Genomic DNA, 26,548 nt, shown 5'->3' on the forward strand with positions numbered 1-26,548 from the left:
ACCCCTAAAATTTCAAGGTCAGGCATGTGGATAAAATAAATGATCACAGCTGCGTGGAGGGCAAGAACTTTTTTCTTTGGAAGCACACAACTTCTGCCCAATCAAAATGCATTCCTGGTTTCCTTTACGTGGGTGGAGTCAAAGCCCCTCTCAAGTGATACTCCCATAACTGTCAAGCCAGACCATAAAAAGGGGTAAGTTGTATTGGCAAAAATCCCCTAAACGGAAAAAAAGGAAAATGTTGGCTTTTTCAGCCAGTTCTCTGCTGGCCTGCAACTGACCCTCCCTGCTCCCAGTTTCGACCTCCTCAGTCCTGACTGGCTGGAGGGTTGCCTTCTTGAAAGGGGCATGAGGCCTGTCTAGCCATGGGACTCCCAGGAGCCACTGGTTCAAGACTTCCTTCTGCGTTCACCGACCCTTTCTGGCCAGAACATGGTGGCCCCTGTGCACACACACACACACCCGGCCTACCCTGTGACTGCCTCCGCCCCACAAAGCACCCACACAGATGCATGTGTGTGCACACATTCTTGTGACACACACCAGTTGAGCTTCAGGGTTCCTTCATGTTATTGTTAATTTATCCTTTATAATAATTCATGAGCTGCCAGCTGCTGATTAATTATTCATAGGGCATCCCTGTGCTGAGCCAGTGACTCCCTGTGTTTCCAGATACTGAACAACGGCCTTGGATGTGGCAGCGACCCACAGTCACCCGTAAATAGTGCACAACAAAGTCATCTGCCTACTTTCTAGCTCCCTTCAGCACCCACATGCATGTGCACATAGTCCCCCACCTACAAACTGACACGTGTAATGCACCACATACAGCGAGTCTGTGTATCTGAGAAAGTGTGTGAGCTAGTGACGACACATTACATTTAGGTGTGCCCAGGCACTCACTAGTGATCAAGGACGTGTGACTGGATGCACACACATGTGGGTGTGTGCATCCATGTGGGTGTGCCTGAGTAAAAGCCCTCCTCTCTGTCTTCCCCTTGGAGATTATTAGGGCCAGTGCATGCTCTGTATATTGTGTGTATGGTGCATGGATGTAGGCCATGGAATGCACATGTATGTGCTGTGTATGACACGCATGCTGTCCATCGCGTGTCCAGTGTATACACAAGGCATGTCAGTGGCACACATGAGGTATGCCTGTACTGTGCAGAGTGCTCAGTCTTGGACCCTTTATGTCTTTAAACTCATGGCACATTGTGCAGGCCAACACCTGATCACGCATGGCTTGTGATGTCAGGTGCGTACTATGCACATGCCAGCATTTTCCCTGTAAGTATCATGTATAGGACAAGGCTGTATACTGGCTTCGATCATTGACTGAATCCATGTATTGTGTGTATGCATCAAACTGCCCTTGTGTGCTGTACGTAGGGCAAGGCTACAGGCCATCCACGGAGACCTGCACATTCTGGACATGTTCCACGCTTATGTATTACGTACTGCACAGTAAATGTGCACTGTGCATAGGGTACGGCCAGAGGCCACCCTTCCCAGTATATAGAGGCCACTCCCTGTGTGTGGTATGTAGAGGGTGTAGCTGCAGGTTGTGTTATGTATGTCTTTTCTTAGGGCTCACACGTCAGCTGTGCCATGTGGAAACTACACAAAGTGTTGTGGAAACAATGCACACAGTACATGCATGACCTATTTGTGCAGTGCAGAAGACAGGAATAAATGCCATGTCCTGCACATAGTACATGCATGACCTATTCTGTGTGTACAGTGCACTGGGAGTGGGTGAAGGCCAAGCCCTGTACAGAGTACATGCATGTCCTCTTCTGTTTATACATTGCACAGAGCATGGGTAAATTCCAAGTCCTGCTCACAGTACATGCATGACCTGTTCTATTTGTACAGCAAACTGGGGATGAGGGAATGCCATGTCCTGCAGACAGTACATGCGTGGCATGTTCTATTTGTACAATGCAGATGGCTTGGGTGAATGCCATGTTCGTCACACAGTGCGTGCATGGCCTCATCTGTGTGTACAGTGCATGGGAGAAGGCCAAGCCCTGCACACAGATGCATGCCCCCTTTTCTTTGTACAGGGCATCAATAAATTCCAAGGCCTACACACAGTACATACATTACCTATTCTACTTGTACAGTGTACAGGGCATGGCTGAAGGCCAAGCCCTGCATACAGTAAATGCATGTCCTGCTCCATTTGTACATTGAACAGAGCATGGGTGCAGGCCAAGACCTACACACAGTTCACGCATGACCTGCTATATTAGTACAATGCACAGGGCATGGGTGAAGGCCAAGCCCTGAACACAGTACATGCATGTCCTCTTCTGTTTGTACAGGGCATGGGTGAATGCCATGTCCTGCACACAGTACAGGCATGACCTGTTCCATATGTACAATGCACAGGGCATGGGTGAAGGCCAAGCCCTGCACACAATACATGCACTGTAGCATGTGCAGGCCAAGCCTATTTTTACATGGTTGCAGGCATTGTCCTGTTTAAAAGACACATAGGGCCTGATTACAACTTTGGCGGAGGGTGTTAATCCGTCCCAAATGTGACGGATATCCTGCCCACTGTATTACGAGTTCCATAGGATATAATGGACTCGTAATACGGCGGGCGGGATATCAGTCACATTTGGGACTAATTAACCCCCTCTGCCAAAGTTGTAATCAGGCCTATAGTGGCAGGATGGCACATAGGAAGATTGCACAGTGCTTACGTAGCATCAGGTCATGACCTCTACATCAATGCCCACAGGGCATCGCCAGATGCTTTGCACCGAGCATGACCTCGAATAATACCAGGCGTGCACTGAGTAAGGAACAGGAACTCACACGTGCTCCTAAATACTGCAGGTGTGTCCCAGCGCAAACCTTGTAGAGCCCTTTTGTACCTGTATTGCACCCCAGGCTTCTTGCAGCCACATCTCTGCGTACCCCTTACCACTCCACATAAACACACACACCCCACAAGGTCTGTGGTGGAGGATGTGTTTTCCCTCTGCACATCCTCTGGGATGTAGCTGAGCAAGTACGTGTTTTTTGGTCGTTTTCTGGATGTTTTTTTACTGTAGTTATTGTCTCCTCTCGATTTCTGAGGCTGTAGGTGCAGCGGTTGGGACCGCCACATGTGAAATGGTACACAGGAAGCTATGCATTCAGAGGGCATTGTGTGTTTGTGGTTCACATCTAATTTCATGCGAGGACAGGGGCAGCGAGTGCATCATGGTGGTGGTACTGTTGGAGTGTAGTGCAATGGGCGAAGGCTGGAAAGCCCCCTTATTGGCTGATTTCTGGGGTTCTCTTATTTTTGGTCATGACCTTAACATCACACAAATGTAGCTTTTTCAGTAACTAATAGTGAGGCGAAAATAACAAGAGGAGCGATTTGCCTTATATAGAAATGCACTTTTTACAAATGATGTCTTTTGGGTGATGTGGCAGGACTGTTGTCTTCTCAGTGAAGGGGGAACCCCTTGAGGCGAGAGCTGGGATGATTGGGTGATACGGTTACTTTCTAGAGGTGAGGGCTGGAGTGGTTGAATCACACAGTTCCTTTGTAGAGGTGAGGGCAGGAGTGGTTGAGTGAGACGGTTACTTTCTAGAAGTGAGGGCTGGAGTGGTTGAGTGATACAGTGACTTTCTAGAGGTGAGTGCTGGAGTGGTTGAGTGGTACGGTTCCTTTCTAGAGGTGAGGGCAGGAGTGGTTAAGTGATACAGTTCCTTTCTAGAGCTGAGGGCTGGAGTGGTTGGGTGATACGGTTCCTTTCTAGAAGTGAGGGCTGGAGTGGTTGGATGATACGGTTCCTTTCTAGAGGTGAGGGCTGGAGTGGTTGAGTGATACGGTTCCTTTCTAGAAGTGAGGGCCGGAGTAGTTGGGTGATATGGTTCCTTTCTAGAAGTGAGGGCTGGAGTGGTTGAGTGATATGGTTCCTTTCTAGAAGTGAGGGCTGGAGTGGTTGAGTGATATGGTTCCTTTCTAGAAGTGAGGGCTGGAGTGGTTGGATGATACGGTTCCTTTCTAGAGGTGAGGGCTGGAGTGGTTGAGTGATACGGTTCCTTTCTAGAAGTGAGGGCAGGAGTAGTTGGGTGATATGGTTCCTTTCTAGAAGTGAGGGCTGGAGTGGTTGAGTGATATGGTTCCTTTCTAGAGGTGAGGGCTAGAGTGGTTGAGTGATACGGTTCCTTTCTAGAGGTGAGGGCAGGAGTGGTTGGGTGATACGGTTCCTTTCTAGAGGTGAGGGCAGGAGTGGTTGGGTGATGCGGTTCCTTTCTAGGGTTGAGGGCTGGAGTGGTTGGGTGATACGGTTCCTTTCTAGGGTTGAGGGCTGGAGTGGTTGGGTGATACGGTTCCTTTCTAGAGGTGAGGGCTGGAGTGGTTGAGTGATACGGTTCCTTTCTAGAGCTGTGGGCTGGAGTGGTTGGGTGATACAGTGACTTTTTTAGAGCTGAGCGAGCTGGAGTGAGCGGTGGTCTCCAGAGTTTATAACGAGGGCTGCAGTGTTTGTCTCCAGTGACAAGGTGGCCCGCTCCAGCTAAAGGCTGCAGTGGGTGTCTCTCTTATCATTGTGGTGTCCTGATTGTTAAACTCCTGTGAGTACTGTTCCAAACTTGTGAGAAGTGCTTTGGTTGTCTCCAGAAAAGGATGTATATTCTGTAACTTGTGAGGACGGGAAGAGTTACAGGTGATCTTGCCCCTCTCTCGTGAACTGAGAGATTGACTATGGCCTCCTAGCAATCTGCTGTCCTCCTGCAGTCCACTGTCTTTGGCGGTGGCCTCCACTGAGTGATGTGATCCGCTGCGGGTAAAGAGTTGTGTTGTATCCTTGTGGTGACGAGACTAGACCTGGATAAGCTTTGTTCTCAGAGACTCGCTGTCCTAAAAAACTGTAAAAAAAACAAAAAAAAAACAAAACTTTGCACTCGTATAGCGCACTACTCACCCGTTAGGGTCTCAAGGCGCTGTACGCATACCGCTGTGGAACCCCTCCTGGCTTTTTCCTGTGAGGTGCCCACTTCTGGGCACCCCCAGGGTGAAGCCAGGCATCCAAGCGCTGTGAGGGCCGTTGTGGAGATTAAGCAAGCTATTGCCCAGAGTTACAGAGTGGGACCCATTAATTAGATGAGGCACTGAGGCGAGAATTATCTGGTCCAAGGGAATTGAGCCCAAGACCCGCTGAGGTGGGAATTGAACCCTGGTCCCGGGCCAGATCTCTGCATCAGGGTCTGCCGCTCTAACCATTGTGCCACACTTCTCCTACACTTACTCCCATCCCCGCTGCGATCATTGTATCTGGTGGACGCCTCTGGGCGCTGCAGACGTACCACAGTGGTGCGCCTCTTGTGTCTTGTGATGCATTTTCCATCTGCTCTAACTCTCTTCTCTTGATCCCCAGGTTCCTTCTCCCGCTGTAGACTGGTATCTCGTTGCACAATGTTCTCCTCAAGTTCTCTCTGCTCCCAGAGACGTGGGCTTCTGCTTCAAGCTTGCGTCGCTGCCCTTCTGGTCTGCACGATCTCTCACATCCCCTCTGTGGCCGCACAGCCCAAGACTCAGGCTCGAAATGGAGGGGAGGCCAGGTTCCCTGAGTTCCTGAACCGGGTCTCGCGGACTGTGCGGGAAATGGTGGTGTATGTCACGGGAGAAGAGACGCTGCGCTCAGTGACTGAGGTGAGCTCCATTTGCAGTATCCGGTCCATTCACTTACACGGGGATCGTGTCTGAAAAAATGCAATTTTATATGTCTGTCTAGAACAAAATGTTGTTTCTTCTTTCTTTGCATTACTGCATTTTGTGTTCTATTCCATTTGATCTCTACATACTTATGGTTTTGGAAATTATTTGTGTTTCATCCCATGAGATAACTTGGGATTGACGGAAAATGTGCTTTGCCTCATAGGTTTCAAGAGGCCTTCGCAGAGTTCTTTTGTAAGAGCCCCTGGGATGGTTCTGCTGGGGAGCCTTGCGTCACTAGGGCTAAAATCTGGTGCCTTGTGTTTTTGTGTATTTTGATAGATGTTCAGGACCGTTCTGTCAGGAGAGGAGCTTTGTATATGTTTCTAGATTCCTGGTGGAAGTTTTTGAGAGTTAACCTTTTCATGGTTTGTCAAAGTGGCCCTTTGTTGTGAAGAATTTTACCCATTTTAAGGAAAGCCGGAGAAACTTTGTTTCGTCCCAGGGATGTACAAGAGCTCACCTTTTCGTGCTGATATTCCCTTGTGATGGGTCCCTTATTATGAAAGCTCTTCATTACTTCACAGTAGAGGTTTTGGAGAGTTCATTCACAGCATATTCATTACATGCATGAAAATCATCTAAATACAGATTCAATGTTGGAAACTCATCAAAACCAAAATCATCTAATTCTTTTGCAAAGAATGAAAGAGAAGTTGTTCACAAAATCAGGGGACTGTAGGGCACAGACGGGGAACATCAGTTGCTGGGACATTATAGAGACTGTTTTGCCTTTTAGGGCCAGACAGGGTTCTGCAGATAGAAGTTACTGATCTAACCTACATCATTAGAGACGAGATTCCATCAATTGACACTTGAAGTAAGATGTTTTGTGACATAATCAAGTAGGTGTTGGTGCAGCTGCACAGTGAGTGTGCCTAAAGAATTTCCAAATAGTGAAAAAGCGAACAAGCGCAAAGAATGCATGTTTTAAAGGAAGCATTTAAAACTCAGCAAATCATAGGAGAGGAGTCTGACGGTATGAAGCTCCTTCAGAGATCCGGCTGACTTAGGTACTGGTGGAAAACCAATCTGGTGAGAAGACCGAGCTTGGCTTCACCGATGAAGAATGCCTGTGATAGCAATGTCCTCTCACCTTCACCACGTAGCAGCTGGACTCACCGGGATCATACAGGTTCCACTTCCACAAAAGTCACCATCTGTCAAGGACCATCCTCTTTATTTGGTTGACTTCAAGAAGAGAGAACATCTGGTGGGAGCAGCAATTGCAGGAAGGTCTGAAGTCTTCTCATTTACTTTTGGCAACAACTGGAACTGAGATCCCTGTCGGCCAAGTTACATGTTCATGAGAACAGCTCAGCTAATGCAAGCAGTCAACATCCCGACGACTGCTAGGGTTCAAGGTGAAATGTTAGTTACCTTTGAATAACTTTCAAAGTGACTGCTGGTTGGAGATGCCATGTAGCACCGCTAGTCCTTTGGAGATGAGGGAATGTTGCACTTTGAACCCGGAGCACCAGTCCTGAATCAGTGTGTTACTTTATAAAAAACTAGAATTCTCTCACTGATGCTGTGTGTGGCAAATCGCGTGCTGTGAATGTGTGTGTGAATGCATGGGATTGAGTATGCATGTGTGTATGTCTGAATATATGTATATATGTGTGTGCTGTAAATGTGTGTGAGTGCATGGGAGTTAGATTGCATATGTGTGAATGTATGAATATATGTGCATATGTGAGTATGTGCTGTGAATGTGTGTGAATGCATGAGATTGAGTATGCATGTATGTATATCTGAATATATGTATATATCTGTGCTGTAAATGTGAATGCATGGGAGTTAGTGTGTATCTATGAATATATGTGAGTGTGCACTGTTAATGTGTGTGAATGTATGTGAGTTAGATTGCATGTGTGTGAATGTATGAATATATGTGAGTATGAGCTCTGAATGTGTGTGAATGCATGAGATTGAGTATGCATGTATGTATATCTGAATATATGTATATATCTGTGTGCTGTAAATGTGAATGCATGGGAGTTATTGTGTATCTATGAATATATGTGAGTGTGCACTGTTAATGTGTGTGAATGTATGTGAGTTAGATTGCATGTGTGAATGTATGAATATATGTGAGTATGAGCTCTGAATGTGTGTGAATGCATGAGATTGAGTATGCATGTGTGTATGTCTGAATATATGTATATATGTGTGTGCTGTAAATGTGTGTGAGTGCATGGGAGTTAGATTGCATATGTGTGAATGTATGAATATATGTGCATATGTGAGTATGTGCTGTGAATGTGTGTGAATGCATGAGATTGAGTATGCATGTGTGTATATCTGAATATATGCATATATCTGTGCTGTAAATGTGAATGCATGGGAGTTATTGTGTATCTATGAATATATGTGAGTGTGCACTGTTAATGTGTGTGAATGTATGTGAGTTAGATTGCATGTGTGTGAATGTATGAATATATGTGAGTATGAGCTCTGAATGTGTGTGAATGCATGAGATTGAGTATGCATGTATGTATATCTGAATATATGTATATATTTGTGTGCTGTAAATGTGTGAATGCATGGGAGTTAGTGTGTATCTATGAATATATGTGTATATGTGAGTGTGCACTGTTAATGTGTGTGAATGTATGTGAGTTAGATTGCATGTGTGTGAATGTATCAATGTATGTGCATATGTGAGTATGAGCTCTGAATGTGTGCGAGTGCATGAGATTGAGTATGCATGTGTGTATGTCTGTATATATGTATATGTGTATATGTGTGTGCTGTAAATGTGTGTGAATGTATGTGAGTTAGATTGCATGTTTGTGAATATATGAATATATGTGAGTATGAGCTCTGAATGTGTGAATGCATGAGATTGAGTATGCATGTGTGTGTCTGAATATATGTGTGTGCTGTAAATGTGTGTGAATGTATGTGTTAGATTGCATGTGTGTGAATGTATGAATATATGTGAGTATGTGCTGTAAGTACTTACTGAACAACCTTAGCCAATTACCACCGCAATATCAAAAGAGCCAGAAAGCTCCCCCTTTCCTATGAAATAAATGTATCCGGCAGTTCCTGAAAAGAGTTATTTAAAGTTCTAAACTCTTCCATTAACCCCAGGAATGTATACAGAGTATGCAGGCATCACAAGCACTATGTGATCCTTTAGCTAATCATTTTGAAGACAAAAAAGGCTCTATTTAAACTTTCCAACCCAGAGGCCTCAGCAAGTGATGAATCTACCCCTGATGCACCGCGTGTGAGCTGTACTGCTAGTCTGGGTGGCTTCACCCCGTTTACACCTGAACTAATCCAGATTGTGCTCGCCTCAGCTAAATCAGCCCCCCCTTGACATCTGGCCCACAAGTTCCCGGCATCGTTGTCTAATCAACTCACCCCTGCTGTTTGCACCCTGTTTAATGTATCTATTAAATGTGGAAAAATGGCTTCAACTTGGAAAGCGGCACAGGTTATACCAATTAAAAATAAAGCAAATTTGACGCCATCCGATCTTACGAACTATCAAGCTATCTCCTCGCTTCCCTTAATGGGTACGCAGCTGGAAGGCCCGGTGAGTAGGCAACCTATAGACCATTGAAGTGAATAAGCTTCTAGGCCCATCACAATTGTGGTTCTGGCCATTTCATGTCACTGAGACAGCCCTAGTGGCAGTCACAGATTACATAAGACATCCCCTTGATGCAGCAGTCCAGGTCTGCTCGTGCTGCTAGACTTGTCTACAGCGTTCAACGCTGTGTCACTTTCCAGATTGCTCCAAAGGTTAAGGGAGTTTGGTATCCATGAAACAGCCCTACGATGGTTTGAGGACTTTCTCTCAGATGGAGCACAGACTATCACCCTAGGTTCTTTTAAATCCTGCGCCATGCTGCTTGACAAAGGGGTGCTAGAGAGCTCGCTAGGAGCTGAGGATAACTGGGAGTCCAAACACTTGTGCTCCCCAGAAACTCTCTAGCACCATGAAGTGGAATTCCACCCTCCCCACCAGAATATGACGGGCTCGAATGCCCATTGCAGCGTGTGAATCTTTCTTTATGGTCGTGTTTCTGACCCTTCGCCCAGAGTAGACCAGCGTTCTTCCATCTCAGGCTACAAGCCAGGTGACCCAGGCTCAAGCTAGTCAGATGACAAAGGAGAGGGTGCCATCTCCCACCATTGCACCCTGATGACCTTCTTAACTTCTCTCCATCGTCTCCTCTTTAGCCAACTCTAAGACTTGGTGTTGTACAGCTTATTACTCCTGTGTGAGATGCTGAGGCACTCACCCACACAGATACCAGGCTGCACCGTGTGGGGTGTGTTGTGGTAATGGTAGGTTTGTGCCTCCAGTCTCTTTGGTGAGTGTTTTCATGTCGCACGTGATGACCACCAGGCTGTGGTTAGCTAGTCATAGGATGCAGTCACTGGCGGGCTGATGGGTGAGGATATGTAGGAAATAGAGACACACATCATAATTGTAATAAGGACTAAAACATAGAGAAAGCCCCAGACTAGCCACAGGGGCACCAGGTTTTGTTTCTGTTTGTGAACATGCATGCCCCCTCCGTAAAGGGGCATTTTAGCAGCACCATTAAGTCAAGTGAAATCTAAAGTTTATTTCTCATATTAAGTGACACATTTCTGAGTTTGGTTCATTAGGTTTCTTAGTATCATTATTTTTGTCTTAGTCATTTTGTAAGCATGTTTGTTGTCTTCTGTGGCAGTCTGAGCATGTTTTGAAATAATACAGGTTGCTTTTATGGAAGATTTACTAAAATGAAGTCTCTAAGTCGCGGATTTAAAACAAAAACTATCGGCATCTCATTTACAGCTAAAATATTAATTAATGACCTTAAATACTCCCCGACCTGTTGTTATTGGTAAAGAACCTAAATGTAAAAGTCTGGGATTTGCCCATTAGGGGTACATGACAAACTGCTCGTTTACGTAGATTTTGTGTGGCTCTCAGGCCCACTCCCTACCACGTCCTCTGCTGATGGTAGTCTGGGGGTGCAGGATTCTCAATTTAAGAAATACCCTTCTATTTTAGTATCCATTCGAGAACAACTACACACACACAGAAACGTATCTTCTACATCTAGGATTGGCGAAAACAGATGATTTTAGCTAAAATGCAGTTTGCATTTTTTATTTGAAAATATGGAAAGTAAAACCTCTCTTCAAGTGACAGAGCCCAAGTATAAAAAATCAAGGATTTAATAAATTAGGTTATCCTGCGAAACATCCCAGCCAACCTCCTAGACCGGGCAAAGTTATAACATTTCCAAACAGTACATTCTCTTCAGAACTATGTTAGATCTAGAATAGATATGACCTACTTACATTCTACATCAACTATTGGCTAATATTTTACATAGGTTGCCACACCCTTCTATTTTAGTGTCCATTCAAGAACAATTACACATACGTAGAAACGTATCTTCTTGACCCAGGATTGGTGGAAACAGATGATTTGAGCTAAAAGGCTGTTTGCATTTTTTATTTGAAAGTATAAAAAGTAAAACCATAAACTTGTCAATGTTTTGACTTTACCTGAATATATCTGTAATTAAACTGATCTGTTTCAAAGTGGAAAATCCAGCGTAGCTCCCTTTCCACCTATTGTAAATCTAAGTTTGTTTACTTCTCCAACTTTGGTCCTAGCATAATTAGTGGCCAAGTGCCTGTTAATGGTTTTAGACGCATGTCATCCCTTTTTTAAGAGCAGTTTTATGTATGGTAGATAGTTTGGCAGTTGATGTTTTTGCGGACGCGTTTCAGGAGCATTATATCCTATACACTCAGCTCTTGCTTATGATTAGATGGATTTCTTGTCAGTTCCACCTCTTTATTGGTGGCTTTCCTTCCTGTTCTTTGGTTGCCTCTCTTCTGGAGCATGGCTTATTTACTGTTGCTTTTGGTTGGCTAAGGTGTAGCCTTTCTCCTCTTTACTTTGTCCCCTCCCTCCCCTCGTCTCTTCCCTAACACTCGCCATCCCAACGGTCCTCGTTGTGCACCGAATGGCTGCTCTGGTGATGCCCCAGATGTTGTCCCAATGAACCATCCAGTGCTGCTACTCCCCAAGGTGCTATCAACTATTGGCTTTGCCAATGCTGGAGGCTTTTAAACCCCTGCAGCATTGGCAAAGCTAATAGCAGCGACCGGCCATTATAGAAAACAATGAAGCGTAGGTTTCTATACTTTCAAGATGGTGACTGCTGGTTTCAGGCAACACAGCAGCCATCTTGAAAGTATAGAAAAGAAGACTTCCAGTACTTTTAACATGGCCATTTGGGCACTGGCAAAGATCAGTCTGGTTGCCTGCTTAACACTGGCTTCCTCAATGCTTTTCTCAATTTGCATTTACTTGTTACTGTATATTTTGATCTCTATAAATGGCCAGAGTTTGGTGCGACGCATGGTTTACTCTTACAGCTCACCATCCAAGAACTGAGTACGTTTGACAAGTCGTCCCGGTCTGGCTGAGGTACTTGAGGAATTCACACATCGCTATACATACTTCTACCTGTTCTACCACTACTGACAAATTTACCTGTTTCTGCAGGTTCTTGAATATTAAATAAAGATAATCACATTTAATTTGAGTTCTGAAAATCTTCTGTGCGGTGATCACGGAAACACTACGCCTGACAAAAATATAATTATATACAAAATTCAGTTGACACAATGAGGTGTATGTTTAGCCCAACTTTAGGACACATAGGGCCTAATTACGACTTCGGCGGAAGGGATTACTCTGTCCCAAATGTGACTGATATCCCGCCCGCCGTATTATCAGATCCATGGGATATAATGGACTCGTAATTCGGCAGGCGGGATATCCGTCACATTTGGGACGGAGTAATCCCCTCCACCGAAGTCATAATCAGGCCCATAGTCTTTACAAAAAAGAGCAGAAGCCAAGTGGCACCTGTCCAGGACCACATTGCAAAGTCACAGGAATACTTGGAGTGGGATCTACACAAAACCTCTACGGAAGCAAAGCAGGGTTTAGGGATTGGCTTCTTCACGCATAACACCAACTGTTGGAGCGAGCGCCGGTCTGTGCAGGGAATGTACACTGTCCCGCCGGGCAACATTCCACCCAAACCTGAAATGTGAGTGTTCATTGCTCTTGGCCGAGCTTGCCACCCTCAAACGTGATCAGACTCTATGGTGCTGGAGGCTAAATATTCACAATTTCATGCCAAGCCTGCATGCCTTGGAGAAATGAGAGCCTGCCAGCAGCTTGAGATGAGGAGTGGTGAACGTACGTACGTGGAGTAAATTCTGGACTTTGTTAGTGATGCAGCGGAGTAAGTAATGTCTTTAAGCTAGGGTTGGTTATTTTTGTTTTCTTCATTTAGCCATAGTGTGCTTTGTCTGTATTTTGTAACAGACACTGTTGTGATAGCATCTCTTTAACCTCACACTGCTATTTTGTTTTTTTGTGATGCGTTATTTGCACTATCATCACTACAGTGAAATAAGCAAAATAATAAATGATTGCTTTCGGTGTACAATGTATACAAGAGATGAGGAATTTAATTTAGCGTGTCTCCGTGCACTTCTGAGGTATAAGATAGCCCGTTGTGCAGGCAGAATGCAAGGTGGGGTGATAGACCAAACAGACAATAGCATAAGATGAGAGAGACCATCTTGATGGACCCAAATCCCACCCGTTGTATATTTTAGAGAACTGTTAACACTGAGTGTGGAAACCACTGCTCTGTGAAACCACACCTATCTAGCATTGGCAATGCCAATAGGTCTTACTTATGCAACAGCTATTGACTTTGCCAATGTTTTAGCCATGTTGTACACCAGCTGCTTTCAGCATGGCTAAATGTTGGTGGCATAGTGTCGTGGCATGGAGCCGATTGTTGTGTGGAGTGGCATAAAGTGGCACAGCATAGAGTGTCATAGAGTGGAGTGTCAGAGTAGATTGTTGTGGAGTCGAGTGGCGTAGCATGATGTAGAACGACGCAGGGTGCTGTAGAGTGGAGGGGCATAGGGTGGAGTGTCATAGAGTCAAGTAGATTGTGAGTGGAGTGGCGTAGAGTGGAGTAAAGTGTTGTGATGTGACATTTGTACCTAAAGGCCACCAGCATTGAGGTGTCCACTACACTGCTGGCAAGCCCTCCCACCCATTCCCAGCACTCACCATGGAGGGATCTCCGTGACCTGGAGGGATCTCCTAGAAGCCCTTTCTGAAGGCCTCAGTGCACTTGCTAGCAGGTGACCTTTGTCCCCCAGTGCAGCTGTTTGAAATATACCCCTGTCGTACTGTTAGAAAGTGATTGCTTTTCTTGGGCGGTAAGGTACAGACTTTAAGAGCTGCTGAGAACTGTGCAGGGATGGAATTTATAACAGATTGTGCCAAGGTTAGCACTATAAAAGAAACATTTTGGAAAACTAAGTAAGTAAAAAGCTTGTAAAGCGTGCCAATGCCTGGGGGCCTCTTGGCGCCAGCGTCTGAGAAAGAGCCAACAAAACAGTGACTTATTTGGAGAGAGTGAGAAGAACCAGGTTTGTAAATTGAGATAAATTTGACAGGGATCCTAATTGCAAGGTTAGGGCATTCCATAGTTTATAGGCAGAATAGGATAAACTCCTGCCACCCCATCAGGCTTTAGTAATTCTGGGTACGGCCACCAGCTTGGCTGAGCTTGACCGAATATTGCAGCTGGGCACATAGGAAACATTCCGGACCGGTCTTGTAAAGAGCTTTATGGACCAGGCAGAGTGCTTTGAATTTAATCCTCTCTCAGTTTTGGAAACTGGAGTAAATTTAGGAATTTTCATGAGCAGCCGAGCTGCTGCATTTTGAAGGGATTGCAGTTTTTGAGGAAAACGCTTCTGAATACCAATATACAGAAGGTTGCAACAATCGATCTTTGAGCTGACGAGTGCTACAATGACCATTCTCTGCAAGCCTGGGGGGATAAAAAGGAAGATCAAGTTCTTAGCATTAAGAAACAAGAGGAGGTAGTTTGGTTGATTTGATCAGAAAAGCAGTTTCCCATCAAACATGACTCCTAAATTCCCAGCTTTCTGCACTGGTGAAGGGAGTGGGACTCGGTTGCAAGGCCTCCAGGAGCTGTTCCAAAAGGTAGCATCATTTCCAAAAAGTAATATCTAAGGCTTGTCTGAATTCAATTTACGACAGTGTTACTGCATCCAACACACTATTTGTGTCAAGCATTTGTTATACTTTTTGGCTGCCTCAACATTGTACGAGACAAAGACTACAATTTGCGTATCGTCTGCATAAGAAATAACAGAAAAATGGCAAGTGCGGAACAGGTTGGCCAGTGGAGTGACATAGGCATTAAAGAGTGTAGGGCTCAGGATAGATCCTCTGGGAACCCCACACAGAAGAGAAAAGGTTTCCGATATGAAGTCACTAAGGGTGACCACTTGCCTTCTGTCGTGCAGAAGGGAACTGAGGATGGCGAGCGCTGAATCTTTGATGCCAATGCTGTCGAGCCAGTTGATAAGTAATGAAATGTTGACTGTATCAAACGCGGCCGACAAGTCGAGAAGTATCAGCGCAACTGTCCCTCCCTTATCGACTGTCATTCTTATTTCTTCAGTGGCTGCTACCAAGGCTGACTCAGTACAGTGATTCTGTCTGAAACCATCTTGGGAGGAGTCTAGGAGATGATTGTCATCTAAAAAGGACATGATCGCCTCATTCATTGCCTTTCTCCAGTATCTTGGCCGGAGAGGTGAACGTGAAATGGGCCGGAAGCTCTTTGCACCTTGAGGATCAAGAAAAGTTTTTTTTTTTTTTTTTTTAAAGAGTACCAAAGTGTTTTTTCCATGCTTCTGGGAAATGTCCTGCTGCCAGTTTTTTATTCGACAGTAGTGAGATGAACTGATACTGTGTGGGAAACTCCATGTAAAACATGGGGAGGGCAGGGTTCGGAAGACGCACCAGATTTGGTTGATTCAATAAGTTTAGCTACTTTCTCCTCGAAGAGGGGGTAATCTTAGCAAAAACACTTGAAGCCATGCCCGTATTAGCTTCCCCGACATCTGGGGATGTCGCAAACTGGGCATGGGCATCCATTAAAGAGACTTTATGATGAGAGGTAAAATCTTGATCTATAAGATGTACTTTAGACTGAAAAAAGTTTGAAAATGTATTGCAGAAGGATTGATCAGGACTGATTATTGTTATAGTTGGATATGTATTTTACTGGGTTAACTAGCTTCTTAGTAGAGTCTTTCGCTGTATTGATTTCGTCTGTAAAGTATCTTGATTTTTCAGAAATGATTGGAGATTTACAGTTGGGTCCCTCCCCCTGTGCTGCCTTACGTACAAATGGTCCAGTTCAACTAATAGATCTAAAGGTTGCCCGATGGGTTGTAAAAGTGCAGAAACTGTTTCACACGTTTTCTTCCACTGTCAAGCATATCACAAACAAAGAGCACTTTGGCTCATCCTGCTTTTTAAACAATTAGGAGTTAGATCCTGTCCCCATGCTGAGAGAATTTTAAAAAGCGATTCGTCCGTCAAGATAGCTCTACCAGTGGCAAGTTTTCTCGAGTCTATCTGGAGGTTGAGATTAGCAAGTTTAAGGGATAAAATGGTGTAGTTATTGTTTAGTACTATTTATGTATATTTATCTGACTTGGATGTATGATTGTAGCTTCTTTTTGTACAGGACATGGATTTTGGCTTGGGTCCTTATGGATTATTTATAGACCTATGGAACTGTTCCCTTATTTTATGCCGTGAGAATTTTAAAGCGAAAACAATCCACCCAGACAGTTTTCTTAATGGGGGGAAAAAGGGGAAAATTCTTGTATTATTATGATATCTGAGTTCAGCAACTTCAAGCAGCAAGAGTGGGGAACTCATTTTTAGACTTATCTATTTATATTTTTCAAATTGGATGTGTGATTGCTCCACAGTATTCAGATATTGGTGTATTATATTTTTTAACTAGTGCTGATTTAGGGAATTATTTTCATTTTTGAGTATTGCCTTTCATTATATTAAGTGATGTTTATTTGACTGCTTATTTCCTGTTTGTTTTTTAAAACCTGTCTTGTTCCTTTTAATTGTACTTTTACCTTATTTTTTTTTATCACCTCCGTGCTTTTAGAAGTCCTCTCTTTCTTTGTTGTGTACTGTACTTTAATGGTTTGTTTTTACTCACCGAAATAAAGTTAAATGATGATGATTTACAGTTGTTAATGAGAGATTTGTATTTGATTTCTTTTCTTCAGGGTAGTAATCTGTCTTCCACCTTCATTCTTGAACTCTACATTTTTGTTCGGGTTTTTTTGTAAATCCAGAGAGTGCCAAGGAGCAGACTGTGTCTTCCTATGTTTTATTACAATTTTTTCAGGACCCAGTACTGTGACTGTGGAGTCAATTACGATTAGCAAAATCTTTAGTGGCTGAATCTATCTTACCTCCTAATATCAGACTGGAACTCAAGAGGGTATTATTGAGTCATCGTCCTGCGGGTGGTCCAATGTTTCTGCTAAAGATGTCTTCGGTAGGAGATGTTTTTCAGTGTTCCACTGACCGGAAGCGAAGTTTGCGCTATGTAAACCCTTCGTCTTCCATATATTCCTCATCCATCGTGCCTGCCTGTAACCAGTGCCTGCCTGCGGGTTGTTGACCTGTCCCTCATGGGGGCCCAAGTGGAGCGTTTTGCTCCGGCTGTCTGTGTGCAGTATGTGTGTCCCTGACCTACCATGTGTGTGGTGACAACATAGATCTCTTATGACCCGGATCCAGTGCATGCACTTGGCTTCTCTGTATGTGATGGATCCCTGGACACCTCTTCCACCACCCACAACAAGAAATCAGTGGTTACGCGTGTGCTCTGTTCTTGTCCGCGCCTCTCTAGTACACGCTGAAGCACAGCACCGCACGGCAGGATAGAAACCCCACACCAGTCTCTCATGCATGACACGAAACGCCTCTCACCTAGATGCCACTGCAATGGAGTGGTCCCCCAGGCATGCAGTCCCATGCTTTCCATCTACCGGGGACGTTTAGAAAATCATGGTGTGAAGCAGTCTATAGGTGCAACTAAAATACAACAATCACACCTTTCAAGCGAGTTCTTGTAAGAGTGATGGCAAACGAGCTTCTAGTCACATAACTAATGGTGCCGGTTACCAGTCTTTTTAATTCCTTTTTAAGATCCTTAGATTTTGTTTATCTCGTGTTTTTTTTTAATCATGTTTTTGGTCAAAGCTGCTATCCTGTGTCTCTGTGGGATCGGTGTGGAGTTAGCCCTAAAACTCAACCTGGGCTTCCGCTAACACTGGTTATGATATTGAAAGTTTGATGCCCTTGGGAGAGTTGGTAGTGGGGCGGATAGGAGGGAAGGGGGGTCTTGTGGGATGAAAGTCTGTCTGTCCTCCATCAGCTGGTTAGTGTCTTTGCTTTATTTCTGGCCAAATGTGAAATACAAATGACGAGATATAGATATGAGTTGCAAGCTGAGCAACATAAAAGCTAGACAGGGTAAGTGCCCAACCATGAAAAGGTAGCTGACTTACACAGCAATACGACACAACCGTGGGGATTGTCAAGGTATCTGCATAGTCAGCCTTGGAGGAATTTTGAAGTTAACAATATTTTGTTAAATGCACTGGCCTCTGAAAGTTCAGGTCCTCTGGAGTAATCCAGCACTTCAACCCTGGTTCTAATTTAAGATGTATCCACTGCCCCAAACCATGTTTTTGCTCCTTTGGACCAGGGTTTGTATTGCAATGTATTCTGATAGGCTGCAAGGAAGCCTCCAGTCACCTGCCTCAGAATGTCTCTCTCTGAAAAGTGTTGTTACTCCAGCAAGAGGCAGGGTTTATATGGAGCCTTCCAATCCCCTGAGAAGGTGGCCTCAGAGGGCTTCCTGTGAGAGTTTCTGTAATGCTTGTAAAAGCAGAAAGAAGGTTTGCTCGTCGCTTGAGGGCAGTGGGTGTTTTCTTGGAGACCTTTAGAAGAGGCCCCCATCTTTGTGACCATTTAGAAAAAGCTGAGATTTGCTGTTTGGCTTGTTGGCTTACATTGATTCAGCCATAGTGGGAGCAAAATAAGGTACCTCAAAGTCTGGACACCCCAAAATTTTACCTCAATCAGAGTTCCCACATTGACTGGATCGGATACAATGTTGAACCTCAATCTCTTGAAGCAACGTGTCCATGTGGTAAGGCACTTCCTAAAACATCAAAATCAGAGGTACAATTCCGGCCATTCTAGATCAATAAATAACTTAAAGGCTTTCATTAGAGAATTCAAAGATAAGTGCCATCAAGGCATTTAGATGCAGAGTTACAAGGAAGGGCAAAATCAGGAATTCCATGTTGGGCAGCAAAATCAGGAAAGAATCGGAGAGCATCCCTAGTAAACCAGGAAAGTCTTCGGTTTCACCCCCAACATTTTGAGTTTTTATAAATTATTCTTGCATATAAAATTGCAGAAAAGTACAAGATCACTATGGTCTGAGCAAAGGTATCCTTTCATCATTAAATCAGAGCAGATGTGAAACAAACGTCACACTGCCTTAGACCTAAGCACTCACCCACCACATGAATAATTATTCAGCACCCTCTGTGCTCATCTCATTCTGAAGATGCAAGAACATAACTACATACATATATAAAAAAATGTAAATGGACTACAGTCAGCACAGCTCAAAAGACTTGTGAAATGTTCCAAATTGTAGCAGAACAGGGGCAAATTAATCAATTACGGAATTTCAATAACAGAAAAATTAAACTACTGCATCTCAGCGTGAGTGTGTACTGCAGAGCTGGAGAGGAGATGGGTAGATGAGGAAAAAACAAGATGAGTGACAGAGCTGACTTCCATCTTAGACATGATGGTGTTTGCATTACAATGTGTCCTATTTAACATACCTCAGAAAAACACACTTGTACACATTATAGAAAAGTTGTTTCAAAACAATTGCACTCTACCCGAGTATATGTGCAATATTGAGTGTAAAAATAAATCCTGCAGAATATTAATAATGCACAAAAATATGAATCCTTAAAAATGTCTCACACTAAGGTAATCCTCATGATTGTTTACAAAAGCATTGTGATGAATAATGGTTGTAAAACTAGTGACTGCAATGAAACCTGGGGGCGTTGCAACCCTGACTAGATGGGCCATGACTTCTCGAGTCCACCTTTCTGTGTACAAAGCTGTCCGTCTCTCAGACTTCTCTGTGCGTTCCCAAGTATCTGTAGTGTTGTAGCGGGCAGGCCTGGAAGGACCATATGTCTCTGGTCCCACTCGAAGGACATTCATTGTGTTCAAAGGAGGTGGGTTTGACCGTAACAGGATTTTTAATCTGGAGAAACGTGTTCAGTTTATACCATGGGTACTCGCAAATATTTTCCCAGGGGCCAAAACGTTTGGTCTGTGACGCGCCTGGGGGCCGCATTGATGCCAGGGCAGTGGCGGTCGGGTGGGGGTGGCTGGGGGTATTGGTGGCAAGGTAGGTGTATGAGAAGGAAATGATATATATCTAGTGGCTGAAATAAACAATGGAAAACCAGAAAACCTGGAATGAATCCCGGCTTACCCACTTTTCCATACTGTGTGATCCTAGGTAATTGTTTAGTCTCACTTCACTCCTTTTTCTGCATTATCACATTTAAGATGACCTCGAAATACATGATTCATGGTGTGCGCTGCACAAAACCGGCTTCTATGTTTGATTTAATAAACTATAATGTTGTTAATGTATGATAGGAACACAGGCCACCTATAAAGTGCCCATACCAAGTGACTGGCCTCTTCAATTTACTATTGGTTGTGTTCCCAGGATAAGGGAAATAATTAATGTTTAAAAATTTATGTTTCCAAATGTATGTTTGAAAACTATCACTTTTAAAGGAATACTTCTCAGTGCACTGATAAAATAAATTGTACTAAGGCAAAAAGGTTCTGCAGGTTAACTAAATACACGTTTTTAATTTTAAAGAGACTGTCTTAGTTTTACACTTGTGCTGCAAGATGTCTTTAAAAATGAAGACGTTTCTAAAGTTAAGTGCAGGAGTACCTAGTTACTTCCTTTCTTTAACACCAATTAAGTTTGAAATAAATGATTGTGTGAGTATTTAATATTTTTGTTAGTGCAGAATCGAGCAAACAGCTACCCAGTGCTCCTGTTGCCCCGGGGGCCGCATGTAAAGGTCAGAGGGGCCGCACTTTGAGTATCCATGGTTTATACGATCCCGCTGCTGCAGTTTTCTTAGGTTCCCCAATTCCTTCCAATTCTTACTTACACACCCCTCCTCTCTACTCACCTTGTTCTCATATTCCTGTGGCCACAGTCTCCTCTGGTTCTTGCGTGCGTTTTCTCACAAATTCTTACATTCTCCTTTACCTTGTCTGCTTACAGATTCTCGTGCTTTCAGTATACTTTTTAGCTCACTTTCTTTCTCCCATTCCGCAAGTTGTCAGTTTCTTGCTTCCCATATTCTTTCCTCTGTTGCTTGCATTCTTTCAGTTCTGAAGTTCTTTTTCTTCTTGTTTTACTCTCAGGTTCTCTCCAATCTAATCTGGATTCTCTGCACCGGGATCTCCCACGGCTTGATCACGATCTCCGGCCTCCTCCGACAGCTCCTGGATGTTGTTGGTCTCGATGGTGAGTAGAAGACGTATGCCTTACTCTCTGGACCTTGCAGGGGGGTGGAGTAGAGTTATTCTGCAAATCTAGGTCTGTTGGATTAGGCTTGGAGAGTTCTTTTAATTGCAAAGTTTGTGTGAATGTATGAGTTTCTTGAGGACATGGTGGCCAGTGGCAGGGGATGGAACTCCTTTGGCTTGTGGCAGTTTTCTTGTAATGTAAGCAATGTGTTGAGGCTGTGGGTAGTAACTTTGCCACGGTACAGGTGCTGCAGGGTGTTGAGGGATATGGACATTACTTCTCATATCATAAGGAGGCGTTGAGAGAAAGCCCGGGAAGTGGATCTTTCGTTCATTAACGTAAGCCGGACATAATGTGTCCCTTCCTCCTCCGCATTCAATTTTGAGGTAAAGCAATGTGTTCCACCGCATAGGGATTGATCACATATCTAAAGTCTCAAGGGTTGGGATTGGCTTGAGAATCTAAGCCATTAATCATCTGTAGACAGTATCCTAGATAAAGCAATAATTGCTGTAACTAGTAAAAGCATGTTATTGTCTTGACGGCAAAAGAATTCCTGCACAGACCAACATTGAAATACAAAGTAATGCTATTAGTGCAAGAGTATCGCAGTCGCGTCGGCACCAGAGCAAGAATACAAATGAGAAGGCAGGAAGTCACTCTCTGTTCTGCCTTTGGTAACCTCAGAAAATCTTTGAGAACAGAAGTACAGCAGCCGCTCCTCCCCCAACCACAGAGCTGACTCGAAGAGCGAGAAAGCCTTTCCTGCTCTGCGGTCTGTAGATGTGCTAAGTAAATAGTGTCTCAGTGCAGAGATTGCTTCTGTGCCCGGCAAACCCCCTTGGGAAGTACTTGTAAATACGCAACGTGACCAATGCCTTCCTCGTCTCTGGCGCACGCAAAGCAAACAAAATGTAACAAATTCTTGCACTCCGTAAACCAGCAAAAACGATCACAATCTGCTAAACCAGTGGTTCCCAACCTGTGGCCTGGGGGTCCGTGAAGCCTCCTCTGTGACCTACGACTGCTTAGAAAATGGAATAATATTAACAGATTAGGTCCCCATCTTTCAGTAATGACTCAGTGGGGGTTCCCGGGATTCGAATGATGAATCAGTGGGGGTCCCTGGGTTCCAATAATGATAAAGTGGGGGTCCACAGAAGTCAAAAGGTTGGGAACCACTGTGCTAAACCATCGAGGTACTGACCAATGGCCCAGCTGCCTTTCTGTGGCAAAACCATGGAGAAGACAAGAGCACTTAAATTACAAATACAGATGGACAAACATTACATGCTGGATTCCTTCCCGTAAGAGATCCTTCCAAGATGCAGCAAAAAGAATTGCCTGGAGTCTGGTAGCCAGTGGCACCCTCTGTATCCCTGACAGTAGAGGTACCCATCATCTCATTGTCCTGAATCTGTTGGCATCATTGCATAGGAGAGCCCAGCAGACCCTTGTGCCCACACTCTCCTCTTGCTTGGACAACAGACACATGGTAGTAAACGGGCTGCTGTTAATCCAGTTTGACACTTCCAGACACCCCCTTCTCTATTGATGTGTTCCCGCAGGATCCAGCCATACCGCTACGGTAATCAGCCTGTTCATGGAGCTGAGGGGTCTGTACCCGCCAGGGCTTGATGAGGCCATGCTCCAGTCCACCCATGATACGTAAGCCGGTGTGCCCTGAACAAGTAACATTCACGGTGTGAGCACCTACCTCAGCTTCATCTAATCGTGGTTGTGCATTGTTGAGTCTTCATTAATAGTCATAATGGCGGAGCGCAATGGTACTGCCCTGGTGCGTGACCTCACATCCCGCAGACCCTCTTCTCCCCTGTCCCCATTTTTTTTCCCCCACGGGACCCGCTAGCACACTTCCTACTCCTACTAGCCGAAAAAGGTTCTCCGATATATGCAACCAGATGCTGAAGCTTACAGAGAGGGCCATCGTGAATACCAAGGAATCATATGACAGATTTTCCAGCTGAACCTATGATATGAAAAAACAAAATAGGAAAAACAACATAGGCGTGAAAACCCAAGCTCAAATACTCAAAGCAGAGAAACTGGTAAGTGAACCAGGAACTAGAAAATGTAGGAAGTGTTCTTTGAAAATAAATTTGACAGAGATATGACCCATTGGGATAGGGCCATGTTAGTAAAATCTTTGAAAAGTGCATCTTCACAATAGTGAGAAGGAATATCTATGCAAACATTGGGATGTGACTGTGGGATGTAGGTGAATCCACACTGTAAATCTGTGGTGCTGGTCATGGACATTCGGCGGTGCACCATGTTCAAATGGGACTGTCTGCAGCCACAAAGCGAGGTGGTGATCCATCACTTGTTTGCAGGTGTCAGTGAATCATTTCAAAGAAGTGAGCTTAGTGGCTGTATTGATCTGTACGGGGAACCCACCCGTCCTAGGAAGCCGCCAGCAGACAGTCCTGTGCTAAGATGTAACTTCATCAAGGCGCTTTCTCTTTGTTTTTAGTCCTAGTTTTCCACCAGGCGCTCCTTCTCAGTTTGTTTCCAGCCCCCCGCTTACCACCCTCACGGATGTCATTGTAAGCTAAAGCTTGATATGTTACCCGTCAGACTTGGAACTCTTCAATCCATTAAAGAGGAGGCCATAAGAATGATTTTCGTCCCACATGTTCCAGAACATAGAAGACCCATTGAAGAGGCTGACAAGAAGTGTTTCCCTTCTGCACATCCCATGCTCTGAAACTTCCCTTCACTGACACTTCCTGTTCCCAAACTCCCCCTCCCCTCCCCCATTTCAAACATGAACTAAACTCTTGCAGAACCTACCAATTGCTGCATCCTGGGCTTTGTATGCCTGCCAGATTCACTCTCCACATATTTCCTCCCTTCTCGTAATTGTTTGTAACTTTGTGCACCTATCCTGACTGATCGCCTGCTCTTCCTTGGTGTGGCTGCCTTGACATCATCACTGCTAGTTACTGATCTCTGCTAGAACTTGGCCACAGTAACCAAAACAAATGACAATCCCACACCAAAATGTATATGGCTCTAGGCTTAAGCGATACATTTGAAGGCAGATTAGTAGATGTGTAAGTGACTTGGTAAAACTGTCCGGCATCATTTATTCTCTGACAGGTCAGGAAACAAGAATAGAGGTCCAGATTGCAGAGTTTACTTCCAGAATAAACTGGAAGAGCAGAGGGATATGAGGAGTGGCACAGTGGTGTTAATGATCCATATTGGTGTTTACAGCACAGGTTAATTCTGCCCTTTCCCTCTCTTTTCTCCCTTTCAGGTAAAGAGATTTCCAGCTTTATAGGGCTGTCCCCTGAGCAGGTCCAGCACATCCTGCTGTGGGCAACCTTGGCCTTCCTGGGATACTGGATGATGTCTCTAGTGCTGGGCATGGTCCTCTCGCTGCTGGCCCGACTCCTCTGGGGCTTGAAGATCTTCCTCTTCCTCTTGGCCTTCTTCTACCTGGTCACAACTGTTTCAGACCCCCACCTGCTCGCCACGTCGCTCATGGGCCTGGTCGGGCTGTATGCTCTGTTGGGTTGGGCGAGCTCAGGCAGCCGGAGTAGCGGAAAGCTGGAGGCCAAGGTGCGGAGCCTGGAGAGGCAGGTGGAGGACCTGCGTATGCGGCAGAGACGCAAGAAGGATGACTACTGAGTGCCTGGAGAGGGTCCAGCGCTGGGGTGAGAAACAAAGTCTGGGGCACCACATGAGTGTTGTCGACCCAGCCCGATACCCAGAAAGGACACTCGGAACCTCCAAACGTACCAAAGAGAAGACTGGCAGGACATTGCTGCGGCATCAGAACCTTGTGCTGCCGTGTCACATACTCTATTTTGTTTCTTAGCTTCTCTTTCCAACAGTCTCTTAACTCTTCTATTGTCTTTTGTCGGTCATTCCTATCTTCTTGTAATGGTTCTTCTCTCATCAGTCCTCAGCTTTTCCTCTTCCTTCTGTTCATTAGGTCTCTACCTCTAAAGCATCTCTTCACTGTTAAAACTTTCATTTTCCAGTTTAACTTCTGCGTTACTTGCATGTTTCCATTTCTCCTCTTTGCTTGTTGCTTTATCTCTTGCCTGTGATCTTTTTTACTTTCGCGTTTGCAAATCTTTCTCTCCTCCTGATTTTGGTTTCTTTTCTTTCTCATATCCCTTGCTGTATATTCTCTATTTTCCTCCTTTACTCTCTGTTTATCATTTGAACATATGAATCGTCCCCTTAGTACCATTTACCCTCTCAGTCCCTTCTCAGTGTCCTTATTTCTTGTCTTTGGTTTCTTTCTCCCTTGTTTCCGTATCATCCGTTCACTAGCGCCACCACCACCTTCCCTCGCTGTCTTTTGCTTTAAAATACCAGCCCCGCCTGCTCCCCGTTTGCCAGACTTGCAGTTGTCCTGGATGTAGTTTGTGTGAATTCCACCTTCTAGCATAGCAGTTTCTGAACTTCACATTTTATTCTACCAAAGATGAGACTACAACAGTCTGTGAATACATTTTACACAATATTTTTGAGAAACTATTTTGCTATTCTGCACAAAATAAATCCCATATTTCTAAAGATGTCAAGTTTTGCAACTGTTTGGTGAGATGCAGCTAAGATCATACGAACCCTCCCTGCAGAGCTGGTGAAAAAGCAGAGATTGTAGGAGATTGTAGAAGCTGGGGATAATGTTGCATTTTTTATTTGGGTGATCTAGTGTAAAGCTACTGGTGATGGGAGAAGGTGAACTATTGCAGAGGTCTGATACAGGCAGAGGGAGTCAGTGGGTGCAGCCGTGGTTTACTGGTCCGGGGGGGGGGGGGGAAGCAATCATTCAAGTTGCAGGGATTCTATGATGAAACTAACTGCTTATTGGGCAAAATATGTGAACAGTGGTATACAGGGCATCATTCACACGAGAAAATGTAAAGGTTAATCTAGGATATAGGGTGTAATATCCATATATAAACACACACATATACATACATAGGTATAGTTAGAATAGCTGTCCCAAAGGGAAAGTGTTTTTATTGTTGCTAATAACTTTGGCCCCATTTGACGAACCTCCACAAAACTTTCTGAAAATGTGCAACTGACTAGTTTATGCTTGGAAAGTTTCAGGGTGATCAAGCGGGGGCTGTGACAAACGGGGGTGGGGTGGTCCCAAAACGCAATACCCCTACATTTTCCAAATACTCCTTCAAGAAGCATTACTGCAAAAACT

The 26,548-nt window shown here is 44.5% G+C and overlaps 1 protein-coding gene across 1 annotated transcript in view; it reads left to right on the top strand.

Annotated features, from left to right (window-relative positions):
• The window catches only part of TMEM109 (transmembrane protein 109), a 45,799-nt gene extending 19,895 nt beyond the window's left edge, over positions 1-25,904 (top strand). The window contains exons 2-4 of the mRNA XM_069233030.1: positions 5,394-5,668; positions 21,240-21,342; positions 24,629-25,904. Coding sequence (XP_069089131.1) covers positions 5,432-5,668; positions 21,240-21,342; positions 24,629-25,002 — 714 coding nt within the window. The 5' untranslated portion in view covers positions 5,394-5,431 and the 3' untranslated portion in view covers positions 25,003-25,904. The remainder of the gene's footprint in view (positions 1-5,393; positions 5,669-21,239; positions 21,343-24,628) is intronic.
• The last annotated feature ends 644 nt before the right edge of the window (positions 25,905-26,548 follow it).

This window comes from Pleurodeles waltl, chromosome 4_2 (assembly GCF_031143425.1).
Source record: "Pleurodeles waltl isolate 20211129_DDA chromosome 4_2, aPleWal1.hap1.20221129, whole genome shotgun sequence".
Taxonomy (NCBI): Eukaryota; Metazoa; Chordata; class Amphibia; order Caudata; family Salamandridae; genus Pleurodeles; species Pleurodeles waltl.